This window comes from Aythya ferina (assembly GCF_964211825.1).
Source record: "Aythya ferina genome assembly, chromosome: 23".
Taxonomy (NCBI): domain Eukaryota; kingdom Metazoa; phylum Chordata; class Aves; order Anseriformes; family Anatidae; genus Aythya; species Aythya ferina.
In genome coordinates this window covers 2,468,301-2,494,706 of record NC_140321.1, presented here as the reverse complement: position 1 = coordinate 2,494,706, position 26,406 = coordinate 2,468,301, and the positions used below count along the sequence as shown (strand labels likewise).

Sequence of the window (26,406 nt, the reverse complement as noted above, 5' to 3'; positions counted from 1 at the left end):
CATGCAGATCTCAGCAGGAGAGAAACAGCTGAAAGAGATCTAGTACAAGAGTTTTTGGAAGGAACATGAAATACCAACACATCCTCTAAAAGCAATTTTATTAAATATTATTTAACTCTGAATGCAGTAGTTCATTGGGTATAAGTTGGCTTTTTTAAGTTATTTATTTAGTTCATAACCAACTGTTTTATTTCAGCAAGGTCTAGCAAGAGAAAAAAATATGTGCACAGTGTACAAAAGAAAAATCAAAACTCAACAAAAAGAGTTGTTCTTCTCAAGAGAGAAGGTTTCCATAAATTAGCATATAATGTCCAAAAGATACTCATATCTCACCCAGCTCTGCACTTTAGTGGGTGCAACTCTAAGCTCCCAACTACACAACCACACGAGACTGCATGAAACTGAAGACAATTATCTTCTCCAAGGAAAAAGCAGCAGCCAGATGGAACCAAAATAACTTCTCCACATGTGAGTAACCTCAGTTCCTCATTGTAGCAACACCTGCTCCATACTTGAGCCTCTGCAAACCCTAGGGAATGAACATGAATCCTGCGTCCCTACCTTTTGTTTTTTACTTGCTCCAGACTCTCCTTTGAGGATGCTGGGATCCATACCTTCCATGTCCTTTACCACCAGGCCAAAAAGTTTGTCATTAAAATTGAACACAAGCTGTGGAAAGAAGAAACAGAAGTTGATTTTAAGTAATTAAAATGCTAATAAGATTTTGACAAAGCTGCTAAGATATGAAGAGAAAAAAGCTTGAGGACAAAGCTTACCACCCCACAAATTCTACTTCTTTTTATTCTGTAAAGGTTGGGCATACTGAACATGTCCTTTTCATGTCCCATACTTACGGATTACAGAACAAAAAAAGCACACCATGAAGTCAAGTGGATAAATACAAAGAATTGCCTTCTTCCAAGAAAAAACTTCTTTTCCTTTCTTTGCTGCAAGAACAAATAAGCTCAAATCTTTTTGATGTTTCATTTTTCAGTTTGACAAGAATACCTCAAAAACAGTGCTAGAGTGGAACTGGACAGAATTAACTTTAAGGCAAGTAACAGAATGAACATTACGAGAAGTGGGGTCCCATCACATAGAAAAGAGCATGCTGTCTCCTTTCCTCCACGGTTACATTTCCAACTGATTTAAGATTCAGGCCCTGCATGTTGCAAACTACCATCACAGGAAGCCCTCAATCTGTCCTAAGAATGTGACAAACCAGAGGCTATCGCAGAAGTTCTTAGGGGCAGAAACCCATCTATTACAGAGCTGAGAGGCTCTATTATAGGAACATCAGTTTTCAGAAATCCCTAAGTCAAATGTTTCGCGCCTATCTTACCACTGGAAGCTGTAGAGCAGTAATGAATGTTACAATAAAATACACTGCACACCAAAGATGCTATGGAGAATTAATTAAAGATGGCATTCATTTCTGATTTTGTATATAAGGAAGACAAAAGTTACTTCTCGAAAGATTCCAGGAGCTGCCATGCTTATAGCCAAACAGGCTAAGGTGCAGAGAGAACCCAGGTTTCTCAAGCCTCCCGATTTTCCTCACAAAGATACATTTATTTAGGTAAGAAAAAGGCAGATTTTAAACCACTCTGCTTCTGCTTTCAGTGAAAATCATGATGGTTCAATGTTTAAGAAGATACCAATTACACAGTAAACAATTTCTGCTTCTTAGCTGACCTCTGCAGCTGAAGTCTAATTACTTAGATACTCTTCAGTATTTTATACCATTGCTTATACAAGCACTTAATGTTACTTAAGATCTTTTTAGCCTTTAAAAGAAAGAACAGAACCAAAAGAAAATCACACCTGCTGGCCTATTGAGAAGGCTTGGCTGTTGAACTGCTGGATGAATTCTGCAGCCATCTTGTCTGTGTCATAGGGGTTGGAGTCAATGTTCTTCTTCTGCAGAAAATCTATCTCAACCGTCATCGTGCCAATACACTGCTTCGCCTTGTCGAAAGTATATAAGGAAACTGTAAAAATAAAAATATATAAAAATATTTTAAAAACATTTCATAAAGCAAGGTCTCCCCAGGTCTCCCCACAATCTATTAAATATGCTATATGTTTAGCAGTGTATATTCTTCCATTCTGAATGATTATTTCATAAAAGTGAATATCCCATTTCAGATAGAAAATCTCATTTCTCTTGCATCCTTCTTCTACTACAGGAGCAAAACCACAGCAAATTTATCTTTACTGAGAATCCCTGCGTTTCTTTAAAGTCTCTAATAATGTCCTTTGAAACAGCTCAAGCACAAGCCTTGGGGATAAGGACAGTGAAAGCAAGTTCACACACACCGTGGAACCACAATAGCTTCCCCTCAGCATGTAAGACTTTGGAAGATATCTTCAGAAAGCCCAAAGGAAGCGTGTCTTACCTGAAAAAGCAACAACCAGAGGTCATAATTGTTTTCCAGTAGCAAGAGATTGACTATCTTGTCTGCAGACTAGGTGGCAGAAAGTTAAATTGTATTACTGTACTTGAACCTGCAGATAAATTAGCAGGCTTCTACAGCCCAGAATGAGGCAGCACCCAGCCTTCCTCTCTGACACAGGGAACAACTCCTGCCCGAGGCACACTTGGGCCCATCCTAGCTTTCACCAGGACACCTCTGGCAATCCAGAACCAACTGAACAGCCCTTGGATGTAGGCAGAAAGCAAAGTGACAAAGTTACTTTGCTGCCATTGCCAACTGCCTCCAGTCCCCGCAGCTCTCAAGTTACATCAGGTCAAAACCAGGAGGACACTTGGGACCATTGCTGCTGGAGGAAGAAGGATAAAAGTAAAGAACACAGCTCATGTCAGGGCTACTGCCTCAACAGAGGCAATTAGAAAGGCAGCATCTCACAAAGCAGGCACTCCTAATAACTCACAAAGGACAGAAGCAGTTTCTCCAGAACACTGAAGTACATTACAGGCTTGCTTTGAATCTGGAGAATAAAGTCCTGCCTGCTACAGAAGTCACAGCTAAAGTAAAGCAGTAGGAGGCGAATAAGGGACATGCACCTCTCGCAGGGCTTGCTGTACCCCATCACGCCTCTCAGCAACAGAATGGTTCCAGTCAAATCCTGCAGACTTCTGGGAAGATGGCAGGTTAATACCCGCACCCACCATGCTATGAGACAGGACACACTCATATAGGGAAGGAAAAGAACCTGCCTCTTGCTTAAGATGAAACCAGAAGACACATCGGTCATCACAGCATGCACGTTTAACAGCCTTCCTGGCACACAAGGCCATCTGGAAATGAGCTACCAAAGGAGCTACCTTCTGGGAAACTGGGTGAAGAAGAAACACTAAAACTCCTTCCTGAACTGAGGTATCTTTAATAGCTTGGTAAGGGATATGGCAGCAGGGCAATCACATAAGCTGCTGCTAAAGAGGGAGAGCCGTGGGTCCTGTGAGGGAGCGCGGGGGGCTTTCCCTTCAGGTCACTGCAGGGCGCTGACTTCCCTTCACCCACCTCACCTCACCCCACAGCTTTGTCAGAAAAAAAAAAGTTTCAGGACAGAACACCCCAGAACCGAGGTGTCAGCAGGCCAGGGGCAGTCCTCACAGCGAGGGTTGAGCGCTGGGGACGCCTGGGACAGAGGAGAACCCCGCTGCGGCCCTGTCAGCACCTCCAGCACAGGAGCTGGCAAAGCCGAGCTGCACTAAAGACAAATGCCAGCCCCCACCTGAGGGGCTCAGCACTGAGTCCCCTTTCCCCAAAGACGCTGTTTTGAGATCTGCTCACCTGGGAAGCCCGGGGGGCGCAGCAGCACCATCCCACTAAACACAGGACTGCACCTTAAAGTACAGCTCTCACCTCATCGGGGGAACAAGACAGAAAGGGAGCCCTGGGGAGTCACTCGTTTTCTGAATGTCTCCCTATCTGCAGAACAGCTTTATGGATCCTTTACACTCAGCTACTCAGCAGGCAGTCACGTGACATTCAGTCACCCTGCTTGAAATTACTTCAGTTTTTTTAAAAAACAGAACACATTCCCACAGGGTTTGTAAGTTTCTAGCAGGGTCTTGTACAAGTCCAATCACAAATCTGTTCTAACAACTGATCGTGCTAAATATTAGTGTTCATTTTCCCAAATAATTTTCATATCGAAAAGCATTTATCTGTAAGCCAGCTGGCACACATTACTGATCAACAAACAAATAAGGGTGAGAAAGAAGTTAATCCTGAGTCTGCCCCCAACCTCAAGAAAATAAAAGAGGGGTGATTCTTCAGTGTAAAAAAAAAAATACTAACTTAGCTACCAAAAGAAAAAAACCACCACACAACTTCAAAGCAAGACCTATGAGGCATGTTGTACACAGAGGCAAACAGACCCACTCCAGCTTGTCACTCCAGAAAGGGATTGACAGAGTTCATACTGCTCACCCAAGTCATGATCCATCCCTATGACCTCGCTGAGACCAAAGAAGCTGGGAAACTGACTGGAGTGAGGCTGGGTGAGCCTCCCAAACTGCTTCACATCCACAGCTTTACCAGAGGTAACTGTGTGCAAGTGAAGGACAGAGCATGCAAGCTGAGAGATACAAATCAGCCTCTTTGAACATTAGCAAAGAGGCATCAGGCTCCATTAAAACCTGAGCAGCGGAATACAAATCTTCAGTTTGCATGAACTCAAGATGCAGCCCTTTCCCTTCATCACAACGCAGAATCCTTCACTTCTTGTCAAAACTGGCATCATGGCATCCTTGAGCAGAAAGGCATTTACTGCTTAACATGTTCAAAAGGGAAGTGACAGCAAGAAGCTATAGATTTCAGCCTTCCTGTGGATGGTCTGTCCATAAGCTGAGCATCAAACACAGACACACAGACAATACCAATCAGGCACCAAGCAAACACAAAACAATGAAAAGACTCAGGGCTCTCAAAAGCACTGTTCTGCAGCACTGGCCTGTGGGTGGCATACCTTAAGCGTAACTTGCATGAGGAGACATCCTCTTTTTATTTTATTTTTAAAAAAGCAGCTGCACTCTGCAGCTGAATTTGCATATGTATTCTCACAGAGTCATTTATATTTCTGGTACAGTGAAGTACCTTTGACCTGAAAGGCATTTGTTTAATAAAGTGCCTAAGCATACAGGAACTATGCACACTGGTCTCAATTTTGCAGCCTCGTGATCAAGAAACACTGAAGAGAACACAGAAGTGTAAATGCCACCCTCATCACTGACTGGCAGAAAACACTCATGCCTCCCACATTCCTGCAAGAGCTCAGGTAAAACAGGAAGGCAAGAAACTCTGTAAATGAGTATGTACAAACACCAACATTCAAATGACTCTCTGCATGAGAAATACACTGCTCTTACTAGAGTCGCCTGCCAGGCACACCGTGGTGTTTTCCTGCACAGGGTCATGGTTTCCTGCACTCCAGCAAGCTTGACATTGACATTAAGAAAACCAGCATTATCTTTTGAGATTATATTCATATGTTGATGATCTAGAGGCTCTCCCTTAAGCAATATTCCTGTCAGTATCAGTGAAAACATCAGTGCTATTCACAAATCTCATCATGCCAGCAAATCCAGAGCAGTCTGCTGGCCTTTGACAGCTCTTAAAACTTCCCCATTCTCAAAAGTTTAGGTGCAAAGAATATCCTCAACTATAACATCAGCTTTCTGCTAGCTGGTAAGCGTTCTCCAAAGCCACAAGGGCAGACTACCCAGCATACATGTTCAATGTTCACATCTGTGGGAACACTGACGTTCCATACAGAGGTAAACTGGCAGATGTCTGAAGGTAAGTCAAAATACTTGTCTAGGTTTTGCAAATTTTAAGAGACAGGAAGCCTGCAGACACAGGGGCAATTCCCTCTGACCAACGAGGGCCACATGTTACTTGAAGAAGGGTCAAAGGTCTGGGATTTTCTACCTCAGTTTCACTTCAGTATGGAAGCACAGAATCCATTATGATCATGCTGCGGTCTGACTTACCATCTATCTCTTGTCCAATGGAAAGTCCAGCCCATTTTCTCTGTAAGAACAAGACAAACTTCAGAAACCTTGTCTTTCAACAGAACACATCTACTCAAAGCCAGCATCCTTACTTAACAAAACAGCTCCCACCTCCCCACCATGAGAACCCTAAGGAGAAAAAAGGACAGAACCAGACCTTATAAAGACCCTCAAATTAACAGGAAACAAGTCAAAATAAAGGAATCATTTCTATTAATAATCCTATTTTCTGATCTTGGGAGGTGATCGTGTCCCATTTCTTTCATATTATTAATCACACCACTGTCTTGGATGTTAAAGTTATCATATAGGATGTTTTAGAGTTTTCTGTGGGTTATTTTTGTTGTTGTTGAGGGCTTTTTTGGTTGGTTGGTGTTTGTTGTTTTTTTTTGTTTGTTTTATTTGTTTTTTTGACATTCTTCTTCTTTCCTACTAAAACTCCATTGATGATCAATCATAGAAGAGGTAGCACAACAGGCAAGAAAGGCTACTTGTGAATTATTTTAAAAGCTTACACATAAAGAGTAGTTGCAGGAAATTGTTACAATGTGAAGTTATAACTTTAAAAAATTATTTTTTTTCAGAGAACTAGTAAGAATGGAGCTGTCCAAAATCATTAGCTTCCTTCAAACTCCTTTAAAAAGATTTGTGCAGCGCAGAACTACATGAGAATTGGGAAATGGTTCAGTAACTACGTGACATGAAAATCCATGACCTTTATAATGCCAGAAGTTATTGTTCAATAATTGCAAAAATGGTATTTTTGCAATGCTTCTTGTGATACAGGCTGGCTAGTGTGTATTTACAATCCACATTCCAAACGATGCAGTATTCAGTATCTCTTAAATATCTCAACCTTAGAGAGGCACGAATCACAAAAGTATGTAAGTATCATTACACAAGGCTCTGCTAACATTGCGTTTGAAATGTTGTTCTTCATGGTCATTTATGTTTGACTTTTTATCCTGGAAGGAACAAGTGTGGTAGAAGGCGTACAATGACCTTTTTTTTTTTTTTTAAAAAAAAAAAAAACACTCCCCCATGCTTCCTCTCCAATATGTTCACGGTTCAAAACTGGAGTTAGGCTTAAGGAAGTAATTCCCTTGGCTAACAGGGATCAACCTGTTAGAACAAAAGCCCAGAACAGGAAGTTTTATGTGCTGGTATTCCTGAGAAAGTAAAACCAAACTATGCTTCCATACTTAATCACATTCTTTACAGCATTTAACTGCATGGCCAGTAAGAATTCCTCCCTTCCTCTTAACACTCCAGTTCTTCAGCAAAAGATACCCTAAACTCACCTCTACCTAAAATATCAAGCACCAGGGACCACCAGTACAAAAACGGTGGGCCAGCACACCAGTACTCCCATGATTCTTGGGCTTTGCTTGAACCTTCCAAGTTAAGGCTATCACCAGCTTTTGGAACAGGAAGGAAAGCCAAGTTCAGCTAGAATGATTGTTTTGGATATCTCTGTGGCAAGAGATACAGCTCAATCCCTGTGTTCATCTTTCTGCTAGGAAGTCTGTCATTACCGCACTGCCCTTCATCTTTTGCTCTCTCCAGTATACAAAATTTTCCATGGTTTACTATTTCAGCTTGAGAGTTTGGTTTATTACAATCTGAAGGTGGTCACGAACTTCATGTACATAACAAATGCAGACCAGACTTCCTTGGGGTTCTCAGAGCCTCAGTGTCCATTACGTGACCCTCCACGAATACATGAGATGGGACTTGAGGTAAATTTGCATTTTGTGTAACATTGGCTGCAGTTATCCAAAGCTTTAACAAATCCTGGAAGTTAAACCCCAGCACTAAGAACACTCAAACAGAATATACATCTACCAGCAGCTGTAACGCCTACTAGCAGAGGTGCTTTTTAGGGGCAAGCAAAATACCTATACCTTAGCAGAACTTTCTCAGATCAACAATAACTACCAGAATCTAAGAAAAAAATCAATTCTAGACTACAAATACTTTTATTTCAACTCTGTGATACAAATAACTTCTACTGATAGCTGGTTTTCAGTTTTGGCATCATAAATCTTAACTGGACATATGGTAACTTAACATTCTCTGCACCCACTCATCCGGACAAATTTGAATTTGAACAACACGTCAGAAAGCAAAAAGTGGTTTTGGGGCCTATGCCAAGTCATCTGTTGAGGAACAAAGTCTGTCTGCAGCACAGACACTCAGCAGAGACTCAGCTTCTAGACTAGTTACCAGCAGACAAATACAAAAGCATTAAGCTAGTGACCGTGTTTGTTGCTGTTCTGTATTATGCAACTCACTGTGTAAGTCAGTTGATGGCTACAAGATTAATTTTTCTACTTAGGAGTTAATTGTATCAATTATTTATCTAAGCATCATTTAGCATGCAGTAACTTGACTTAATTAAGAAAGAGGTGAATAGTTAAATCTATTTTATGCATTTAATTGCACATCTCCTCTAGAAATCCTAACACTCAACATAGTCAAGAAAACTTCCTGCAGGTCTTTGAAAGAAAAACACAGCAAAGAAAACCCTCTAAAACAAAAGAAAACCAGAGAACAATTCAAAACCAATAGAAGACATTGCTTATGCTTTTCTTTTTGAAAGTTTCTGGTGGGTTTTAAAAAGATTAAATTATACCTTTTCCAGTATTTTCCAGAATATGCTAAACATACAAATGAATATAAACAAGCTTGCTTCAGCTATAGTAAATGCCTCTTTGAACTTTTGCTTTCAGAAATCAAATTTGCAGTACACATTTATGGAGGCATCTCCCTCCAATTAGTCTAGCTCTCTTCAATCCAAAACGCACAAGACATTTTGCTTATTCTCCAGGAAAACAGTAAGTCAAACCAGGCAGTACCTGGGGCAAGCTGAACGCGATGCTGCCAGGAACAACAGAGGGATGGGTTCTCAGCGTGAAAACATATTTGTGGTTGGGAGAAGTCTTCACAACAACATGTCTAGAAGAGAGAACAATATTTTACTCCAATATATATCCCCGTGCATTCTCCCAGTGCTAGAAGCATTCAAAAGAGATGAGCCAGCTTATACCTGGTCCTGTAACAGGAAAAAAAATAAAGGCTAATAATTACTATTTAAATTCCCCCACCAGTAGCCTTTTACTTCAGGAATTGCTCTGTACAAACATGATAGAACCAAACTATAACCACAAAGACAAAGGCTGCTACATTTAAAATCAACACCAGGTTCACATCTAAAGCATATAACACCAAAACAATAAGATTTTACCCCAATACAAGTTAATACATGTATATATATCCCAGCTGAAATTTTCATATGAAATAAATGCAAAGCCTATAAAAGGATCTTAGTACATCGGTTAGAAGTTTGATCGCTGAAAAAAAATAGAAGCAAGTCCTGTACTAAAGTAAAATCCAATAGGCACTGAGGCTGTCCCTCCCATTTGCTAGGGCCTACAGATCCTTGCACAGGACCTGAAGATCAGAAACACTACTGGTAAAACAGAACAATACAAACAAACCACCAGAAGCAGACACAGAGGCAACAACTGCACATGCCTGTCTGTCACTCTCAAAGGCTAAGCCATCAGGAAGGGAAATACCCAAAACCCATGCCTGATAGCTCTTACCATATGATAGGCAGACTTCCTTTTGGCACACGAAAGTAAAAGGAAAGGAAGGTGGGATTTGTGCGCGCTGGCAGCAGGGGCGATGGCCGAATCAGGTTTGTTCCTTGCAGCCACCTGCAGTTCGACGACCCGCAGGAGGCACAAGGCCACTGACTGCTGTGACCTGTGGTGTCCCCTCTTCCTGAGCCTCTTATCCATGGTTAGAGGCAGAGGGCTAGACAGATCACACTAACAGCCAAAACCTGTGCTCCCAGCCATCCTCTAGTGAACATGCTACACACACACACACGCTCCACACATCTTTGTTTGCACACACAGTGACTCCAGCACCGTCCAAAAGCAGATCTGCACATACATACGTTGGCTACACTGCACATGCACGACAGCTTCAGCCACGTGGAGAAAGTACGCAGTCCTCTGACACTAGAGCAAACAAGTGGCCTGCAGACCAGGATGACCAGCCATCACTAGCTTTAGTGTGCACACCGGGCAGCTCGCGAAACCTTGCAGGAATTTCTGCACTGGTGGCACAACAGGGTAAGAAAGCATTAGAAATGCAGCAGTAGGTTTGTGCCTGCTCCACCAGGCAGACAAGTGATTTGGTTCTTTACTGGTTCTGGCCCTAAGTCACCCACTGGTACCCCATCCCCAGCAGTAGAGATGTGCACCCTTCCCCATTTCCTCCTGCCCCAAGCTTAAACCCAGAAACCTGTTAGGTAGTTTGGTTCTTTACAATCTCAGCAAGGGAGAAAAAGGCATTTAAGGTGGCTTCGTGGTGATCAGAGGACTGGAAGGCCTTCAGAGGACTGGAAGAAAGTAGATGTTACTCCTATCCTGAAGAATGGCAAGGAGGAGGATCCAAGGAACTAGAAGGCTGGTCAGCCTCACCCTACACCTGGGAAGATGATGGAGCAACTAATCCTGGAAACCAAATGTACTGAAAGGCAAGAAAGCAGCTGGGTGTAGTCACCATGAATTTACAAAGGAGAAATCTGTCCTCACCAGCTTCAGACCAGGCACCGGCCATGTACCCCAGGTGCCCGTACCAGGGCCAACACCGTCTCAAAGCTACCTTAAACCTGGGTGACAGGACAGAGTATCCCCCTAGCGGGTCTGTGGATGGCACAAAACCAGGAGGACAGCCTGACCCATCTGGTGGCTGTGCTCCCACTCAGCTGGGCTTCGTCTGGAGACGTGGGCTGACACAAACACCACGGAGTCCAACCAAAGGAAACGCAAAGTCCTGCAGCAGCACGGAGTGGGGCCAACTGGCCAGGAAGCGGCTTTGCAGGCAAGGGGCTGGGATCCTGGCACACAGGCTGAGCACGAGCCAGCACCGTGCCCTTGCAGCACCGATGACCGCCAGCAGGTTGGGCTGCTGTAGGAAGAGTGCTGCCAGCAGGCCAAGGGCAACCATCCTTCCAGACCATATGTTGCTCCAAGGGCAGTTTTGTTTTAAATTTGTAATAGGAAATAGATACTACATTCAGCCCTGGGGCCTCCAGCACAAGGAGGACATGGACCTACGAGAATGACTCCAGAGGACGGCCATGAAGATGAGCAAAGGGCTGAGCACTTGTGCTGCAGAGACAGGGTGATGGCATTGGGGGTGTGCAGCCTGCAGAAGGGAAGGCTCCAGGGAGAGCTGATGGCTGCCTTCTGCACCTAAAGGGGGCTGGGGAGGGACCCTTTTTCAGGGAGTGTGGTGACAGAACAAGGAAGAATGGCTATAAACTTAAAGAGAGGAGATTCAGATTAGATATAAGGAAGAACTTATTTCCTATGAGGGCAGTGAGGCCCTGGCCCTCACAAAAACCTCTCCCAGCACACTGGACAGCACAGCCTGACGGAGGTCAAGCAGACGTCCAGAAAGGGGAACAAAAAAACACGGGAAAAAAGAAAAAATCTATCAGCTTTCTGGAAAAAAAATAATGTATATATATATAGCCAAATAATAAGATTAGAAAAGGTCAAATCCTGACAGACTCTTCAAGAACAGCCACGTCTCTTCTCAGCGACAGCAGAAGCAGAGAGTTTCCCACAGACTGCAAACAACTGAAGTATTAACAACGTTCAAAATATGGCAACAGCAGGAAAATGAAAATGCACTTTCCAACATTGATGTTCACCAGGAAGAAGCTTGGAGAGCTCACAGAGACTCGTGGGGGAAATCTACACCTCTTTAACAGCTTCTGCTTATAACCTAATAAAAGGAGTAATGAGTCACCAGGGCCTGCTGTTTCCCAAGAGCTCTGATGGATGAAATTGCTGCTCTAATTCACAGGCAAAGCTTTGCCTGAAACCATCAGCACCAAAGCACAACTGTAATGCAGGTTCTTAAGGGCTCCCAGGGAATACCTCCACTCAGTAAGCCTGCTAGCCAGGCTGAGCAAGCCAACAGAAACTGTAACAGGTACCAACTAATGGACACGCAGGTTAATATTATGGTGGTGAAGAAAGAACAAGGCTCTTGTACGGGAGAGGATACCTTGCACATCTTTGTAAAGAACCCGATGAACATCTTAAGAATTCAGTAAGTATCTGCCCATGTTGTTACAGGCATCCTTTTCGGGTGGATGATGGAAACCCATGCAAATTATCCAGCAAGGTTCTTCAACCCAGATAACTAAACAGGCATGAGATAATAGGAATGGTTTCCCCATATAAAAGACAGGAATAAAGGTAAGAATAGTCAGTTGCCAATGGGAAAAAAAAAAGCCATTCACATAAAACACCCTGGCCTCCTCCCAGACTGCTGTCCCATTCACTGTCCGGTTGCTTTCAGCATCTGCTTCTCTCTCCAAAATACTTCTGGAGTCCTCAGGAGAGAAGTATGTCACAGTAACATCAGACAGTGCTACTTACCAAACCAGCAATGCAACTACAGCAATGCATCGCATCCCGTGAACTCCTGCGTCATAAAATCATGATTCATACTTCCCCAAAACACAGGGTGTGGAAAATGAAGCGTGAAAATATCTACAGTGGCATGCTGGGGATAAACCATCTCACTGATCTAAGGTCAGGGTCTCTAGACCATGAGCACCAAACCTAAGTGTGAAAACAAAGCCCTTCGTGTAGCTGTTAGCAAAAAATAAAATAATAATAAATAATCTCTGCAGCCAGTCATGGTTAGGGCAATACAAACCCAAACTGCTGACAGCACGCACAGTACTGCAGCAGATCTTAAGGATGGTCTTGCCCAGTATATCTGCAATGCAGCAGAATGACTACATCTTTCAGTAGTAGCTGAATGCTGAGATGTTTCTCTGTACTCTAGTCTTATACTTTTCCAAACAATTTATAGCATCTGTTCACAACCAAACATATGCTGCTTTCTTCATAAGCCCCAATTTCTAGAAATAGGCAGCTCTCCTGGGGAGAATCAGCTCAGCCAGAACTGTGGCCAGCCTGCTTACCAAGCAAGTCTCAGGATACCACTGCCTGCACGCTTGGATAATGAGAGGGGGTTCTCAGACTGAAAGGAAAACAGCTGGCTGCTGCAGGCCTGGAAGCTGGGTCCTTCTAGGACATCCACACTTCAGGAAATTAAGATTTTTATAATGTATGAGGTACAATGCTCAGTTCAAGTATTTTTCCAAGTGCATTACTTTGAAAAAGAAAATCTACTTGAGGAAAAACATCATTTGAAGAGAGCAGCACACCGCTATCTTCGAGCAGATGCCTTTGCCTGCTTCCAACTAAAAGTTTTGCTGTTTTGGGAGTGAAGTGGTTTGTGTTCGTTTGACACTACAGGTGGGGTTGTGCAACCACAGTTCTGTTGAGCAGCAGGAGGCCAGGCCAGCTCCGTGCAATGCAGGAGCTCTCCAGGGTAGCAGCGCAGCCGACTGACAGCACAGAGGCAAGGCTGCAAACGCAGGGCCCCTGTGCTCCCTGCAGTTCACAGCCACTCATTTTCCGCCCTTAGCAGAATTTATCTGGGCCAGGTATTTTATGCTAAAGCCCGAAGCATATCATAATCATTTGTTAAACATTGTTTCCCATTTTAAAAATCCAAGCCCTTTAGCCTCCTACTATGTGTGATGCTCTCTCTTTCAGCTGATACTAATTACTTGTCTGCAATCTGCATTCGGAAGTCCTTTAGAGAGCCACCTCGCTGCTGCAGCAAAGCAAGGGAACTGAGTAATTCAAATTGGCTTCCTTCAATGCAAAGCCCTTCTGTACATTCCATGCTGAAAAATTAATGTGTTTTCTGCCTTTCTCAGAAAAGTAAAGCCCAGACTCAGCGTCTATCACTCACACAGACTCGTAATTAAAGTATCCAAATTGCTGTGCCCACACTCTGGTTGTCTTGCCCTGTTATTGTGTATGCAAACCCCTAGAATAAGAGATGGTTTCTGCTGACACTACTCAGTATCCCCGTATGATGAGGAAGCGGGAAGATGCCCCTAGTAACACAATTAAACAATAGTCTATTTGAATATTACCCGTTAGCTCAAATATTCTAACTATGTAACAGCAACAACAACAAAAAAAGTCTACAAAGGCCTGAATTCCTTCACTAAGAAGTGTTTATAGTTACTTAAGCAGCTCCATTTCCCAAGCTGGAAACATTTCACAGAAAATGACATTTTTAATATCTCCGTTGCTGATAAAGAGGCACATCCAAAGTTTTGTTTTCTAAAGGTACAGAACTTTTGTCAATTAACATACTGTATTTACGTTCCCAAACGTGAAATTCCATTTCACCTCCACCCAAATTATGAAAACAATCCCTTTTTGGTTAAAAGTTGAAAGAGCAACGCCGCACACTTACTGTCCAGATGGGAAGTCCTTCTCATTCACCACAGCACAGTTTGTTACTGACAGCTCATCGGTGGGACACCTCGCTGCTTGCATAGACTATGAGAAAGAGAGGGAAGGGGAAAAAAAAATAAAGTAAATATCACCATTGTATTTTTCTCCTTTACTAAGGCAAGTGTCAAAGCTTCTGCAAACCCATAAAACACAAACTGGTCTCACGAGTACTGACATACTGTGAGGGCATAGTCCACCACCACTGATAAGTTCCTCTTTCTCTTCATGGTTTCTCCAAATTCATCCGACTGACAAAGAGGGTTGTAACCAAGACCTTTGCAGTACAGCCTAGTATACCCAATATTTCAGGAAAAATAACAAAAAACTACCTAGGAGAAAGCCTGCAAGGCAAATGATGTTAACTTGTTAATGAACCCTGGTGTTCATGGAACTTCCATGAACTTTGCAGCCCGCCTGAAGGTAGCAAAGTGCTCTCTGGCAGATGTTTCTTGCCAGGTAACACCACCCTGGGGCTTTCTGAAAGCTGGTACAACACAGCAGCTGCTGGCAGAGCCCTACAAGCCTGGGTAACCCCATCTCACACTGCTGTGCTGGGTTAGAGGTGCACAACATGGGGAAAAGAGGGCAGAATGAAGATGCTACTTTCCTGCTTCCCTCACATTACTCAGCAAACTAAGATCCAAGACCTCCATGCTGGAGGTGCAGCACAGGGCATCGCTGAAAGACTGCAGGAAGGCTTAGTTCTGAGCCAGCTGCTCCCCAGCTCCACTCAATCTCCATAAAACTCTTCTACAAATGCATCAAGATGCAAATGATATTTCCTACTCTATAAGAAACATTACAGATCAGTAATAAATAGAAGAAAATTAAGTTAGGCTGCCAGCTCCAGCCTATCGCTACTTAAATATTATTGCAACAAATTTTGTGGGGGTGTATACCCCCCAGCCGTTTTTGTTTAAGTCAAAGGAGCAGTCCTATTTCAAGAGACTATGTTCAGCTTTTTCCTCTACTTTTACAAGGGGATCAGCAGCTAAAATAACCTGATAGCCAATATTCTTGCTGCCCCATCCCAAGAAAGCACCTCAGCAGGGTGGCCAAGGAGCACCAAAGAGAAACCTCACCCCCTTCCTACATCCCCAGCCCCATTTGCTTCTGCAGAATTATGCCAGAGAACAATGGCTGAAAGATCAAAATTGAGCTCAAAATGCCTCTAGAAATAGAAGAAACGATGGAAAGAGTGAGATCTCTATTGTTAGCTACAGAGTGAAATTTTTAATGCAGAGCAAACCTAAATTTGACTGCCCAGGATGTCTTTTTTTTTTTTTTTTTTTTTTTTTTAATTAGAGCCCAACTATTTGCCAAATACAAATTTGCAGCCAGGGCAACAGAAACCATTTGCCAGTGACAGCTTACTGCTAAGGGCAATCTGAAATGGGTTTTCTCTCAAGATACCCTTAAATTCACACACACGTGCCTTGCTCATTCCCCACGCATTGCCATCCTGCTCAGCCTTCACCCCCACAGTCCTCTGAGCCACTTGAGAACTGAATCACAAAAAATTCTTCTCCACGTGTATTGGAGCAAGCATACCCTGCAACAGATCAGCTTTTTATGTAACAACGCAACTCTTCTAGAGCATTTGCTATTTAGAAATGAATTAATTCATTATTTTTACTGAGTAATGCCTAGTTGCCCTTGACATATGTGACAACAGAAAATAAATCTGTTTTCAGCCTTTAAATCATTTTATCTACCAGAATCTGAACTGTAGTAAGAGACTTTAATTAAATATTCTTGTAATAAAAAATCGTGGATATCAGCGGACTTCTGAAATACACACCCTGCCTGTTAAGGCTCGTCACCTGCAAAAGCATTCACTGCTTTATCAGTTCACCTTTCATTTGTGAGGGGACTATTTTCCGAAGAGCATGCCCTGATAAATGCATTAGGTAGGATATTTCTGGAGAAAACCATCCACAGAGCTCCTGGATTAAGCCTTTTTACAGCACTAGTACTCAAATGCGTTTTTAATCCTCGCTGACAAACTGCTTCCTACACGAACCACGAGCGCCTGGCAGAGCTGCCACTCCTCTGCGTTATTTCTGTCCGCCTCTGGGAACGTGCAAGCTTTGCTTTAAGGACCTGCATAAATATAAAGGAACGCATTTCAAATCCAGCACCAAGTGTTCCTTTCCCCAGCAGGACAACACGATAGATGTTGATGCGTGGTGAACCCTAGCTTCTTCTGCAGCAGTACCAGCACAGCCCATGGCAGCCATCCCAGCGCCTCCTCCTGCGCTTGGCACAAGCCCGTTTCTCCCTTAGCACCGACCAACATCTCCTGCTGTACCTAGCAGCTTCGCGGTGCTCCCAGCTCTGCAGTTCGTACTCTCCAGAAGCTACAAAACGATTTCAGAAAACTTCAATATGTTAATGATACACAAGCGTTTTTAGCACCACGCAGCTCGCGCAAGAAAAGGATGTCACTCGACCGAAGCAGGTTTTCCTGAGTGTCCAAGGGACAATTTGAGGAAATCCGGCCATGTAGAAGACAACTAAACCAAAAAGTACCCAGAGAGGACAGAGGAACACACAGTTCCAGAGGCCTCCTCTTACCTCCCAACTCATATCCTCAGCACCATTACAGGGGCACTTGTCTGTCCAGCAATTGAGCAAGGATGTGGGCACTGGCAGCTCCTGTGTATGGTTTCTGGCATAAAGGCACAAGTCCAGGGCGTTACAGGAGCTGCTGGAGCCCAGCGGGCTGCCCTGTGCTATAGTGGCAGCACTGTAAGGGAACACTTGGAGCTCTCACAGTTTGGGTGCCCCCAGCACAAACTGAAGGCCGTGCCTTTCCCCAGCACCGCACAGCAGCAAACAGAGGGAGCAAAATCCCTGCAAGTATGTTTAGGAAACCTTCAAGTATATTTACACAAGCCCTGTTTAAGCTAGTTAGTAGATTACTGCTAGAAACTAGTCAAGACAACACGAATCTCAGTTCCAGCAAGGCACCAGAGCTGATCTTGCAGCAGACAGCAAACGGCACCTGCTGCACACCACGGCTGTCACCACTGGCTTGAAGGTGACCCACATACATCTTCCCAGGTCCTGTGCCCACAGCAGACACTTATCAGGCTTAAAGGAGCAAGAGAAGTCTTCTCCGCCTCCAGCTGCTGCTCTGATTTATCCAGGGAGAGGACTCCAAGGACAGGGAAGCTCCGTGGAGGTGACTCCAGTTCGAGGCAGTGCCTCCTTCCTGAAGCATCCATCACCCCCTACGGTACTGCAGTACCGGCCGCCAAACCATACCTATGCAGAGCTCTACTCCAATAACACCCCTGTTTGCCAAGAGAAAAATGTGACTGCACAACGCATTGATAAATCTTACACTGAAAGACGGACACAAAGGACCTCACCCTTGGATTTCTGACACAGCAGCAACGTTGCCTCTATTCCTCTGCCATTGATGCTAGCCATGAAGATGCAGCACTGGGAGGCTCAATGATCCTGACATGTTTTACTTTTACAAAGTAAAACTTACCCCAAAGAACAAATAGCTTTCTAACCCAAGTGAATACCACGATGTCTGATCTTTCAGAGCCTGGTTTTCAAAGTTGCACTGATTGCAGTTTTCCTCGAGTAAAACGTGACACTGAGCTGTCCTTGTCTTTTGGGAGAGCTCAGCCCAGAAAGCAATGTGAAGTTATTTGGGTATTTTTATGCATAGATAAAAATGCCTCTTCTCATCCTGAATTGCAAGACTAGCATCCTAAGCAAAAACAAAGCACTGCACTAACTGGGAAAGAGAATGAATAATAAGATCTCTGGAATATTACAGAAGAGTAGCGTGGGTGAGCACAGAGCACAAAAAATATGGTTAATATTTGTGAATTGTTAAGGCTGATGATAGAGGAAGCTAAAGAAAAACATGCTTCCCATTACTCAGACCCCACAGGAGGTAAGTTGGTGGTACACAATAGCAGTGAGCTACTACCTGGCAGTTGTTGGCGAATAAAAGAGCAAAAACGTTAAATGCTAAGGCAAAGATGCTCTTCATGTGAAACAGCTTAACTCATTTAATGTTCTAATCCTAACCAGGGGATTATGAAACAGCTTCTGAAGCTGAGGCAGGTTTTGCTCTCTGCACTAGTTGTTTATACGACAAATATTGTTAAAGCATTGTATGTTTAAAATCTTTTGTGCAAAAACGTATGCACATAGAGGTCTGCACGTATATCTGTGTGTACATACACGTCATAGCTGCCATGCAGATGTTGGCAAACAAGTGCTAGGCAATGTCAAACAGCTCTGAGTAATAGAAAGTGAAGTTTCCTCTGCATCTGTGTACAAATGGGGATTGCCTGTTGCAAAAAGCATCTCAGCTCTCCCATGCCAGCTGTTAGGTGCCAAAGTACCTTCAGGCCTCTGGTCCAGAGCAGAGGCATGGACGAAGAAAGCCAAGTGCCCACTTACCAGGGCAGAAGTGGGTGCACTCCTGCCTGCGTGGGACCACGGCTGACTGAGGCAGCGGGGCTGGAAGGGAAACGCTCACTCACCACTGCAAATAAAATCTGTTGAATATCAAAACGGAAACTGAAGATACTAAAGGAGCTCTGAAGAAAAACAAGAGAACTGAGATGCTGCAACGTAAAACCCTACAGCAATATGTAAGACTATGCTCCTGATGGAAAGCAGGTGTGCATGAGGCATCGCCCAATGCAGTTTGTATCAAAAGATCCAACGCATCAAGTGGCAACAGAATCCAAGGAAAGAAAACAACAAAGCAATGAACATTAAAATTGCAAACAACAGGAGCCTGCTGCACACAGATGACGAGCACCAGCACTAGCATGCAGAAAGATGAGCTGAGGCAGAGCTGGGTCAGCAATAGCCTGGGAGAAGGAGACAAATTAAGCTCTTCCAGCACAGAAGGCTGGAAGAGGATTATAACTACTTTCTCTCTAAATACACACATACCATAGAGCTAAATAACAGAGACGAAAAATGACTCTACCCTAAAGGACAGAAGAAATAGGTATAGAATGATACCAACGCTACCACTGCTAACCACTGGCAGTTAAGAAAGGGTTCCTAACCAGCAGAGGAAGGCAGCACTGTAATAGCCTGTAGCAGGAAGCAGTACAGACAAAACTAAAATTATGTGAAAATTATGAAAGGGATGACAATATGATGCCTACAACAGGGAGTACACTCAGCAACAGATGCCCTAAATGCTGTGTTTCTAAAATTAAAAATTAAAAAAAAAAAAAAAAAAAAAAAAAAAAAAACAACTCTAAAGGAGTTAATAACTAGTTTAAGGTTTTTCTGGACATCCAGAAAAATCCTCTGAAAAAGCTCCCAGATTTCTGCAGCCCTGCTTGCACAAGAAGAGAACAAACACCTACAAATGTCCATTTGGAAAAAAAGAGTCACCTTGGCATGACAGCTTCCTTTTCTGATCTACAGCCGCGCAAAGAGCCCTGCAGCGCCCAGCGGGTCACGCATGGGGTCCCCCAGGACAGACAGCCCTGAGGTGGCTCAGCACCGTCCTTCCCATCTGCTCCTTGTGACTGCTAGGTTAGTTGGCTGGAAGCTTTTGTTCAGATCTGGAAGGAGCTGCATTCTCCCTCTGTGACAAGCTCATAAAGATCGATCTTCTCCTATTAAAAGAGGAATGATTGCATTAGGGGCGGCAGCGATACAGACCCCAACGAGCCTTCTTCTGTATACAGATACACAACACACACATTTAACACATTTTCCATTTGCTTCATCTAACAGCAGATGCCTGCTTCCCTCACGGGCCTGAGCAGCAATACAGAGATTACTTCCATCTTACCACCTGAAAGCCATTTTATTAGCACAAAGGCACCTATCTTAGCAATTAGGGGATTTTTTTTTATTTTTTATTTTTTAGTAGGGTGGTGACTTCTGCTTACTTTTTGTTTGCGTAGTTTACAGCCAGGTGATGTCAGTTCTGCAGGGAGCTCTGTTAGTCCAGTGCTATTTTATTGGGTGCAGTTAAGAACCTGAATGTAGCTTTGGGGATTTGGCTATACTACTGCCAGTACTTTGCAGTGTTATCAAAACCAAAAAACATAGTTACAAGACTAAAAGGTTTGCCTGGTCAAAAGGCACATGAGAAAAAGTGTGCTAAAGGAGAACTACAAGATACCAGTATAGTGTCTATAATCTAATTAAACAGGTTGTTCTGCCCCACAAAGATGTCTTTCTCCGTATCAGTTCTTCACAGTATTATCAGAAAATATATCTGTACCCGTGCTGCTCTACCATATAATCAGAAAGCTGTTCCCTGAGCGTGAAAGCACCAGCTCCACTTTCCAATTAAGAAATAATGACCCAGAATACCTGCATTTGTAATTAACACCTCCATTTTTGGAGTTGATGTTGCCTCACATTTCTTCCAAGAGCCAAGCAATCAACTATTTAATTACAGGGAATTGCTACTTGTCATGTTTCATCTAAACCTCTTTGAAAAACCCTTAAAAGAACAAAACTTTACGCAACCATAAGATATTAGCCTAGGATGCACGTCAGAGAACTGACACGCTAGCTGGGAAGACACCTGCTGGATGCAAATTCCTTCCATTTATTTAGAAAAATTACTCAACGGCAACAAAGACAAGACTAAAAATATTCTCTTGAACTTGGGATTTGCCCTGTGACAGCCTGAGATGCTGCCATCCCTTGCTTATTTCCAACTCAGCCTGTCAGTGATTCGCTGTATCCAGCACTGACCTATCCAGGATGCTGACAACTGTACCAAGTGCTCCCCAATTACAAGCAGCTCGCTTCTACAGAAAAAGCAAGTAACTTCACACAACTCTAGGGCATAACTTACTCCAGATTTTTTCTGATAGAAGGTCACTGCCTTATTGCGGCCCAGGAGACTGCAGAAACGGGTTCTGTCTTTTTATGCCGCAAATACTTAACCCTTCTGAACTACCTGCCCTACATACATACGAAAGAGCACGCCAGCACTGGAACAGGGCACAAGAGTGCAAGAAGAGCGATAAATTCAGCCTTGATTTAACAAGCAGTCGTACCAGTTGGCTCCAGCCCAGAGGAACAGGATACTGTGCTGACGGCTTTTCTATTAACCATAGTGGCAGTGTTCCTTGCTTGAATTTTTCTGTTCACAGCTCTTCTCCAACACAACTCTCCAACTCCTGAAAGTCAAGAAACTTGTGGAAATGGCCAGTAAGGAAAACTTCACAAAATCAGGTCTCTGCCAGAGAACAGCCTGGATTTGAGACAACGTCCTGACGGATATGCCTGGCAAATGGCTGCATCACAGAGACCACACTCTGAACTTGGTCTCTCCAAAATATTTCAGTTACTACCTTGTCACTATCTGTCACAGCATTCAGGGGTCAGCTAACAGTCACTGCATCAGCTCTCCTAAAGCTTGTCCCCTCAGAGTGCGTTTGGCCAGCAGCCACCAACTCCCACCTGGATCAGAAAAAGACGAAGACCTACCATAAAAAGCTGTATTTTACTTTTCAGATTTCTAGTACATTTTCACATAAAAAAAAATGAATCAACAAAAATTTTATTCCACTGAAAACCACGTCCTGCCTGGCAGGCAATTTAGCAGAATGTAACCATGACTATTTTCCAAGGACTGCTTTTCTGGAGATTTAAGCAGAGCCAATGTTGTAACAGTTATGAGCTCCTCCAAATTTACAGCAAGGGCATCTCCCAGACCACAGGGTCCTCCCCTGAACGACCTCTGCGCTCTAAGAACCAAGGATAGGAAGAGAGAAGATCTTGTTATGGAAGAGAGCAGCATTTACGAAATTCACACTTAAAGGAAACCACAAAAGGATTTTTTGATTTTTTCCAGGTTTTTTTCAGCTCCTTGGCTACAGATGGCAAATTCTGGCCTGCCTTGGCAAGAAAGGAAGTGACATACCAACATCTTCAAAAGCAGACGATGAGAGGCCACACTGACATCTCCCTGTTGCATTGTATTACTCAGAATAAGCTTGGGGACACAGTTTCTATAACGCTACGCCAAGCAACAAATTAAAGGTAATCAAAGATGACAAGGTCAGATATCCCATGGCCGCAATCATTTGTGTGGTCTCACAGCTGGCAGAATTTTACTCCAAATAATCTAGCATGGGTTTTCATAAACCAGCAGTCCTGTAAGAACACACAAGTGTATTTGCGATGAGTTCACAAAAACACAGCTGCAGAAGAGATCTAAACCATTCAGATTTTTTCTTCCATTTCCCTAAAACACTGCTAAAAAAAAAAAAAAAGTCCTTTACACTATGCTTTTTGATATTTCCAGAAGTGTAAGTGATGACAGAAGAATGAGTACGACACTAAGAAAGAACCAAGCTGATTCCCAAACGTTTCTTATGTTGCCTAATGACACCTGCACCTATGAAGTGAGGTTCCATATGTAAGCAGAAGAGGTAAGAAATCAGAATTCATAGCTTTAATAAACATGAAACCTACCCTTGTTATTTCAAAGCTTCTACCAAACTACCCAACCTAAAATTGTCCTTTGACTGCATGGAGTACAGGAGAGCATGTGTTAGTCCAGCAATGTCTCCAGCGTCACGTTACACCGAGGGGTACAGCCTGTCCCTTGCTGCCATTCCCACAACTGCTGTATTTTCTCTATCTGACAGTCGATTTCAACAGATATCTGCAATGCACCTTCCGCGCAAGTCACACGCTCTTCTAGAGAGGTTATGATACAGTTCTGCAAGATAAACTAAAGACTACGATTAACTGAATGAAACCAAAATCATCTCCAACCAAATACAGATCGTAATTTCTTCTGAGAGGCAAACAGGCCAGTGTCTCCTACTACTGTGCCAACAGGAATACCGTGTGATGCTTAACTTACATATGTGAGTCCCAAACTGCAAATAAAAAAAACAAAGGTTGGGTTACACAAGTTGCAGCTATCACAGAACTGTAATAATCCTTCACAAGACACACACCAGTCTGATGGGGATCATCACCAACTTCCACTCTATCCGGTCAACATTCAGCACGCATGACTTCCTCTCTGAAAGAAGCCATCCTGCCAGTTGTAAGGGTAGAACTGCAGCCATGTAACCCTGCTTCATTCCCTACGCCACTCATCTACGTACCTCCTCAATCTGCTGCAGATACAAACAGAAACACAGCTCGTTCTGCATCAGCAGCCTGACACTGGCCGGAATAAGGCTGAGAAGTCTCGAAATGCGCCACATGCTAAAAAAAATCATCTGGCCTTTCTACATCCCTTTGAGAAGTAATTCCTAACGAGGTGCACGTCAACAGCCTACAGCACCAACCATCTTCCAGAGGTCCAGTCTCAGTGCAAGGGAACTGACCACAGACGCAGCCAGACAGCTTTATGCATTCCCTCCTCTCTCGCAGATACTGACCGACGTCCTTGCATGCTCAAGGGGCTGCCTGCGTACCTCGTGACTGCATGCAGAGATACAGGACAAATTGGAACAGAAGCAGCCACTATTTCTAATCAGCATAAACTATTTTTCCTGTAAGCTTCCATCACCGTTAACCACTGTATCCGCCTTGCAACTGAGGAAAGCCAATGCAATTAAGGGAGTAGAGGAATATATCTCAAACTGCACTGGGCATTAATAATATTTGCTCTATCATTTGTATACATTATTTAAAACGTTAGCAGACGATTTTGTCTCTCTTCTACCTCAAGAAAGCCATTCATTTCTGTCTGCAGAAGTATGCATTCAGAAGTCAAATCACCTGAGTCTAATAAAATAGACTAAGCTCTAGGTTGCATTGCAGGACATTTTTTCAGGCCATGTGTACTCAGTAAAGCTTTCTCTATGCGTTCTCCAGGTTTAAGCACCTTTTTAAAATGTTGACAACAGAACAGCATCAGTGTTCCAGCATCAGACTCACCTGCTGTATCTAGAGATATCACACACCTCCATCCTCCTACCCACTGTGCCTTACTTACATAGACAAGGTTCACAACAGGTCCAGTATCACATCCGAAACGTATGCTGTTGCTTGCTCATCTGACCTCTGCATCATTTTTCGAGCTGTTGCTATCCCACATGCAAGCTGGAGGGAGCAGACAGCTTGTTTATTAATTTACATTAACAGCATTCACCATAGTGCAAGATTGGACCAGGCTCAAAAAATGGTATGAAACACTTTGCTTAAGAACACTCCTCACGGCATTAAATAATCTGATAATTCCGCAACAATTATATTTATAGATAATTCATGAGAATACTGAATAGCAAGAGGCTTCCTGGTAACCCAAAGAAAGTATCACCCTCATGATCTGCCAGATTACGTGACAACAAAGCTCCAATCTTTCTCCTAAATTTGTATAAATCCCCCCTTTTCTCCACAACACAACCAAGTTAGCCAAATAAAGGCAGATTTTTCAGGTTCTTGCGAGCACAAAAGCACAGAAAGAGCTCACAGCAGCAGGAAAAGTTGGGGATGATCCCTCTCCTTACTCCCTGCAACCTCAGTCACCACCACTCAGACCATTCATGAAGCCTTTCCAGCACACCAGGGCAACTGAAAACTAACCCAGCGAACCATGTGGATGGTCCTCTGTCAACTCAGCAAGCCAAATAGGCACAGGGTACCCAGCAAGCAGGGATAAGACAAGACGGCAGCAGCCAGATTAGTTTAGGCTACAGGGAATATCAGAACAGTATCATTCGTTACGGCTAAAATGATCTTTCAACAGATGAAAGCACTGGGCTCCTGATTTTGGCAAGACAAGAAAACTGAAAAACGCTAGTCAAACAGAACACAGATTCCTCCTAGATTAGCTCCTGGGATCACTGCAGCAAACACTGGGATGACGAAGAAAGGTAGAAGGAAGAAAGTGAGACCACAGATCTGGAGCAAGGACAGAAGAAAAACTCTTCATAATAGAAAGAGTGCGTTAACACTTTTTTTTCCTCAATTAACAGCAGCATTTTTGAGGTGGCACTCCAGCAGATCTGCTCACCTGTGACACATAGCTTATCACTGGGCCAAATTTTTCCCCTCTGCTCTACACCACAACACTGCACCATCTGCTGTTGCTTCCACCAGACAAAAACACCATAGAAAAAAAAAAAAAACGAAAAAAAAAAAAACACCAGAAAACCTATTCCCCAATCAATGAGACTGTTGGGTCAAGACAGAAGACTTCAGCCTGAAGCAGGCAGTAACGGGAAATGTGCCTTTCACAAGCTGGTGTCCAGCAGAGGATGACTGAGCTCACGGCACAGAGCTGAGCAACCTTAACTGCGGCTTGCAGCTCTTGGAGGTTGGACCTGAAAACAGAGGGGATATACCAGGCAATACCAAAGTGATTTAACAGACAAGACTGTCCTTTTATATTTTAAGGCCTTTTTGACCACTTGCTAATTTTACCTAAGCAGTCAGTCACTAACGATTTATTATTATTTTTTTAGTAAGTGTGCAGTAAAACCCCGCACAAACCTTAAGGGGTGTTTTAACACAGCATAGCTTGGACCCACGTCACAGGATGGTGCTTGGCCAGTGCCAACAGGCCAGAGGACTCCGTAGGGCCACAGAAAACCTGCCCCATATCCCACCAGGGCCTCAGAGCACCCCGAGGGGACCCAACAATCCCACCCCAAACTCCACAATCAGGAAAAGGATCACCTGGGGCACCCCAAAAACCTGCTCCCCACAGCACTAGAGGGCCATTATAACCTCACAGCATCCTTAGGGAACCTTAAAGCTGCTCCCAAGCACCAAAGTACCATCGGGGCTCTTAGGGGACCCAATCATCCTGCCACAAACCCTGTAGGGCGAGGGCACATCCAAAGCCTCACGGTGCTCCTAGTCATCCCAGAACCTCACCCACAGCACCGAGGGTTCACCAGAGCTTCACAGCACCCTCAGGAGACCCTAAGGTAGCCCCCTGCTCCCCCGCAGGAACCCCACTGCACCCCTGAGGGATCCTAAATCCTACCCCGCACCCCAAAGGGAGAGGGGTCACCAGGCTTCACGGTACCCCTGGGGGAACCCCCTCGT

The 26,406-nt window shown here is 43.7% G+C and overlaps 1 protein-coding gene across 2 annotated transcripts in view; it reads right to left on the bottom strand.

Annotated features, from left to right (window-relative positions):
* NSF (N-ethylmaleimide sensitive factor, vesicle fusing ATPase) overlaps positions 1-26,406 on the bottom strand; it is an 81,647-nt gene that overhangs the window by 54,870 nt on the left and 371 nt on the right. The window contains exons 1-6 of one of the 2 annotated variants that reach the window (XM_084496686.1): positions 19,804-19,923; positions 14,369-14,454; positions 8,842-8,941; positions 5,963-6,002; positions 1,825-1,991; positions 562-669 (exon numbers count right to left, since the gene is read on the bottom strand). In XM_084496686.1, the coding sequence (XP_084352812.1) occupies positions 562-669; positions 1,825-1,991; positions 5,963-6,002; positions 8,842-8,941; positions 14,369-14,451 (498 nt within the window). In that variant the 5' untranslated portion in view covers positions 14,452-14,454; positions 19,804-19,923. Of the gene's footprint in view, positions 1-561; positions 670-1,824; positions 1,992-5,962; positions 6,003-8,841; positions 8,942-14,368; positions 14,455-19,803; positions 19,924-26,406 lie in introns of those variants that run through there. The other variant, XM_084496685.1, reaches the window with a different exon arrangement.